We start from the raw sequence: 5,848 nt of genomic DNA, 5'->3' as shown, positions 1-5,848 counted from the left end.
AGGAACCCTTCTCCATTGTTGGTGGGAGTGCAGACTGATGCAACCACTGTGGAAATCAATATGGAGATACTTCAAAGAACTAGGATTAGATGTCTCATTTGACCCAGCTATCGCTCTGCTGTGTATCTTTCCAAAAGAATTACAAGAGTCATATGATAGTGACATATGTGCACCATATTTATAGTAGCTATTTATAGTAGCACAGTTCATAATAGCTATAAGTTGGAAACAGCCCAAACACCCATTAGCTGGAGACTGTATAAAGAAGATGTGGTTTTTCTATAAAATGGAATACTACTCCGCCATAAAGAATGAGAAACTAGAAACATTTATAGCTAAATGGATGCACATTGAGGCTGTACTCTCCCACCTTCCACTGTACTTCTCTGGGTAAAAAACTTAACCTCAGGTGTTTCCATTTTTTCCTGAAGCATGTTAGTGTGCTTGCTTTCATGTCCTTTCTTCTAAGCACTCATGAAGGAGGCCTATTACTCCTCCTATTCTTTCCATCTTATCTCCACAGGGTGCATCTTATTTAGGAAAAGGGACAGATACTGACTCTTCTTTGAAATAGGAAAGGGTGGGGATTGGATTTGATTTTTTATTTCTGATGGGTAGCGGGTAGATGTTTAGTCAGTTTTACCTGACATAACTAAGTATCACAGACCAGGTAATTCACAAAGACTACAAATGCATCTCTCACACTTCTGAAGCTGCTAAAACGGAGGAAGAGCAAGGTACCAAGACATTTTGTTGTCTGGTGAGGGCGCAATCTCTGCTTTTCATGATGCTTTCATCCTTGACCACTCCACCCTCCGGATAGAAAGAACACAGTGGCTTCACATGGTGATAGGTAAACGACTACGACTGGGAAACCTACTCCATGAAGCCCTTCCATAAATGCACCAAATCCTCATGACTCATAAGACCACATCCCCCAATACTGTTGTATTGGGGATTAATTTAAATATGAATTTTTGGATCATACATAAACATTCAAACCATAGTAGAGGTTTCGAGGGACATCCTAGCAAGATGTCAATAAGCAGTTACACAGCTCTAGGAGAGTAATTTTCAAGGAGCTTGTAGGGAAGTGCACAAATTGTTATGTGCATCTTTCCTTCCTCAAAGTAATGCCTAAAAGTGAAAATGCTCCTTCAAAGGGCATGAATTACATGTGAGGACTTTTACTGATTATTCTATTGTTAGAAACAGATATTACTGATGGGTGTACACAGTTCCTTACTGGTATGCTAATGTAATCTAGTAGTATTTTACTAGTATGCTAGTGTAGTTTTAAGATTCATTAAGGAATTTTAGAGTTATATCCTCTTTGTAAAAACTGCCACAATCCTCTGATGGATTTCAGTGGCTTTGTAAATACTGCAAGGTAGTAAATATGTGTTTCTTTCCCAACCCAAATTCAAGACAGAAAAACAGAAATCATTCAAAATATTTCAAATAGACGTAATTTATTATGGAGAAATTGTCACACAGGCGTTGAAACTTAGAAAAACAAAAAGAGAAAAGTACAATTAAGTCACAAACCCCTAAATGCACCAATCCTAGAGCTAGTGGGATAGAAAGTGACGTTATTGTCAGAGCCAAAGAACAAACTTATCGCTGGAGATGCCATGTGAGGCTGGGGAAAGGAGAAGCTGCTTTAACTGTCTCTGGGCTTTGCAAGGAATATAGCCCTTTCACTGGGTTCCAGAAGTATAAAAAAAATTTAAAACTGTGGCTTTCCCTGTTTCACTTTCTGAATCATCTGAGTGGACAAACGTCTATTTTCATCATTGGCCAATAGCTTATATTAGTATACAGTAGCACCCCCCCACCAAGTGGCAAGTAACTGATTTTTAAACAAACACTTTATATGCTCAAAAATACCCTACAGTATATGCCCCTCGGAAGTTATTATTTTCTCAAACAGTTCTGCCATTACCAAAGAGATTTTTAAGAACACCCCTTTTTAAAATCGCTTTTAGAGCTACTTCTTGAGAAATAAAGACACATTTCCAAGGCGGTATTTGCCAGGCGTTTATTCTTTCAGTTTTCTCAACTGAGAGGTAGACCCTCTTATTCCCGTTTTTACAAAACGCAACTGAGACACACAGGTGGTTAATGAGCCAACACTACTCAGCTAGTGAGCTTGCTGGGCAATCGAGTCAAAGTTTGTGCTCTCAGCAAACAACAAAAAAAAATGGCAATTTTTTAAAATGCTAGGGCCCGCAACTACGCAATTAATGGAAAAAGCAACCAACACCGCAGAAACAAGTTTGATTAACCTAAGGACGCCTGACACCCGACAAAACAGACCAGGCAAATGAGAACACAACCGGTCTGGAGCAGCCGCAGAGCGGCTTCCTAAACATTTCTGGCGCCCCAGAGCCTCTCATTGGTCCCCTACCAGGCAGCGTCATTCTGCGTGCTCCAGGAGGCGGGACTTCCGCGGTACGCCGAGCCAATTCCGGCTGCACCGGAAATTCCTGCTGAGTTAACGAGGAGGAATTCTTGCATCCGGAAGGTCTTGATCTGCACTGTGTCGCGTAGTATCGGAACAAGTATTGGACGATGGTTTATTCGTGAGTTTCAAGATTCGGGATAGTGAAAAACAGGATTTAAGACATGGATAGTCGTCTACAGGAGATCCGGGAGCGACAGAAGTTACGGCGACAGCTCCTCGCTCAGCAGGTCCGCGGCTCCGTGGCCTTCGTGGGGAGGGATCGCGAGTGCGCGTGCGCCCCCGTCCTCCCCAATTGTTCTAGCAGCCTACCGCTGTCAAGGTCTTCCTGGTCCTGTGACTCTTGATTTTTGGGTCTCCGGAATCTAGTGGCCTTTGTGCATCTTTATGGATCTCTCGCCAAATGTCTGGCACGGTGCACATTGATGAGAATACACCGTCTTTTGGTTTTAGTTTAAAAAAGCAACGTAGTTCATGCAAGGATAAGTGATTTGTTATCCCCTGAGTTGGTCTTCACTGTTTAAATGGTCTTCTGTGCCTTTTTCTTTCCTCTTGGTCTGCACCAAATCCTTGAGTATATTGCAAAACAGTATTTCCTTTGGGATCCCATCCAAAAATTGCACTGAAAGTGGCTTGAATGTAAATTTTATATTGTGCGTCTTATATACAGTACCCTTGTCATCGTCCGCAGTCAGTATTCTTACTCTGTATTAGTCACAACCTTTGAAACAGGTAGCACTGTCATCATTGAATAATGAAATAGGATTCACTTACACGTAGCCAGGAAATTGAACACAGGTGTCTTCTAAACGTTTGCCCTTCACTGCTTCTTTTGGTTGACACTTACTGATCAGAATACACGTGCAGAGAATACAGATTATTCCAGTTCTTAAAATCCGAAGCAGTTTCCCATTTTGCCATGTATATATCAATGAAAGTAGTGGGGAGAAATGTTCATAGGTTTTAATGAGGCATTTTGCTGTTTTTAAGATTAAATCTTGTTTTTAGTAATGGTAATCTGATTACAATCTATCCTCCTTTATGTGGCGATAAGTAGATTTGTGGTGTCCTTTTTAAAATGTGGGAATTTGGAATCAGATCTGTTCCTTGTCTTTTTGGCATTATGAACCTGGATAAATCAAGTATCTTTCTAAATTGTGTTCTCAATTTATTTTACCATGTCTTCAGAAATGTTTAGTGGTTCTTTGTTGGCATCATGTAAGATGTTTTACTCCTTGATTTTTAGTTCAAAGTTCTATTTGACTTAGTACATCATAGAACAGTTTTTCATTGAATATCTTTCATTGAGCAAATACCAGAGACACTAGCAGGTACTGGCAAATGAACTCCGAATAACACCCTCCAGGAACTTACAAAGTTTAAAATTGGTAAGGGCTGCCATTTATTAAGTGCCTTCTACTTATGTGTCAGACTTGACTAAACTTTGAATATTATCTTTGATCCTGTGCGTCGTATGTTCTGCCTTTTATAGACTAAAAAAGTGAAGCTCAAAAAAATTTGTTACATGTTCAGTGCTACAGAACTGTTAACGTTTGCAAGCTAAAGTTTTAACGTGGACCTGTCGATACTCTTTCTAGTAGAGTAGGTGCTTCCTGGTCTTCGATTTGGATATGAACTCCAGTAAGAATGCCTGATAGCATCAACAACAAACATCCACTTCGCCACCTTATTTTAACCTTTGCTTATTTTTGTCTATATGAACAAGGCAGACTAACTTACTACTTTCTAGAGCATGCTCTGTACCATGCATACATTATGATTTTAGAAATTTGTCCTCTTTCTGAATTCTGTGTCCTCTGTGGCATGGTTTAGAGCTTCATGATGAAATCTGTACTGATCTCCTTGACTTAGGTTCTTCCAAGAAGTCTGTTATTGTATGTTGATTGTCCTGTAGATTAAAAATGGTTTGCTCATACAGTCTTTGCCTTTCACTTCTGTTGGTTTAATCTACCCTAGGATTGCTTCTTGCACATAGTTAGCTCTTAATAAACGTTTGTTGATTGATGAAATGCCCAAGTAGAGCACAATTCAGTATGTGTCATTTGCTTCTCTCTTCCACATAAAGACACTTGTATTAAGCAGGCCCTGATCATGATGGTTGCAGTTGCTGCTACCACCAGCATTTCACACCAGGTTTTTATTTTAACTTGTATCTTAGTTTTTAAAAATCATATGTGCCTTTGATAGATACTGTTGGCATAAATTATTCAAATAATATACTTGGTATCACCATAATAGACAATCTGATTTGATCTAGTCATTGTACAACTTATGAGAAAAAGTTTGACTGTTTGATGATTGTTTATATATAATCAGAATTTTGACTTAAAGCATTTCTTTTGTAATGCATCCTAATTTAGATCATACTAGGAAATCTTGTTTTTTTATTTACATAAAGCATCTACTTTCAGTTAAGCATTATTTTGACTGTTGAACATTATATATATATATATATATATATATATATAAAGACAGGGTTCTTCCCTTAAAGGAGTTTATATTTTATTGGGATAATTTATACAAATAATTGGAAGTTATGATAGAGACTATGAAGTGGTACCAATAGAAAAGAGAAAGTAAGCCAGACAAGGTGGTACATGCTTGTAATCCCAGCTACTTGGGAGGAAGATTGCAACTTCAGGCCAGCCTGGACAACATAGCAGAGTTTGTCTCAAAATACAAAGGGCTGGGGATGTAGTATAGTACTCCTGAGGTTCAGTCTCTGTAAGGCTAGAAAGGAAATAATAAATGTAAAATCATTGAAAGTTGTATAAAGTGTTATGAGACAATAAGGAAATAAGGGCGAAGAAAGAATAATGAAAGGGGCTTTTCTACCCTAAATAGTGTACTAGTTATGAAAGGGAAATAATTTGTACTCTAAGATACGAGTTATAGAAAGAGGAGCTAGTCATGGGAAGAAAGAATACATCCCAACTAGAGGAAGTGGGTGTGTTTTCTCTGCCTGAAAAGAAAGAAGGAAGATTTTATGGAGAAGTTAAGATTTCCGGAAAGTTGATATATTGGAAGAGATTTATTGTTGGAGAAACTTGAGGGCATTCATGTAAAGGGGGTAGACTAAAAAGGTAGTTGGCTAAGGTAAGGCTAATAATTTGCTATTCTGATATTTCAGTATGCCCTTTTCTTCTCCTGTGCTGACAAGACTATTTAATGCAGATTTCCTCATGCCCTTCTTGAGTTTAAAAATATTAAATCATTCTTCATGGTGTTCCATACTCTTTAGTATAAATTTAAAAGTTTTCCATGACTTAGTCCTGATATTTTTGTTTACATTTGTTGCACTTTACAAAATTTCTCCAGCTGCCTACCAAAATTGTATTACTTTTTTTTTTTTTTTTTTGGCCC

At 38.3% G+C, this 5,848-nt stretch overlaps 1 protein-coding gene across 1 annotated transcript in view; it reads left to right on the top strand.

Annotated features, from left to right (window-relative positions):
- Positions 1-2,473: 2,473 nt before the first annotated feature.
- Positions 2,474-5,848, top strand: part of Mettl14 (methyltransferase like 14) — a 23,525-nt gene continuing 20,150 nt past the window's right edge. Inside the window, exon 1 of the mRNA XM_010610794.3 lies at positions 2,474-2,694. Within this exon, the coding sequence (XP_010609096.1) occupies positions 2,629-2,694 (66 nt within the window). The 5' untranslated portion in view covers positions 2,474-2,628. The remainder of the gene's footprint in view (positions 2,695-5,848) is intronic.

Source organism: Fukomys damarensis, unplaced genomic scaffold, assembly GCF_012274545.1.
Source record: "Fukomys damarensis isolate Sample0158 unplaced genomic scaffold, DMR_v1.0_HiC HiC_scaffold_38, whole genome shotgun sequence".
Lineage (NCBI taxonomy): Eukaryota > Metazoa > Chordata > Mammalia > Rodentia > Bathyergidae > Fukomys > Fukomys damarensis.
Note: the sequence above shows the minus strand (reverse complement) of the source record. Positions and strands in the feature narration are given on the sequence as shown.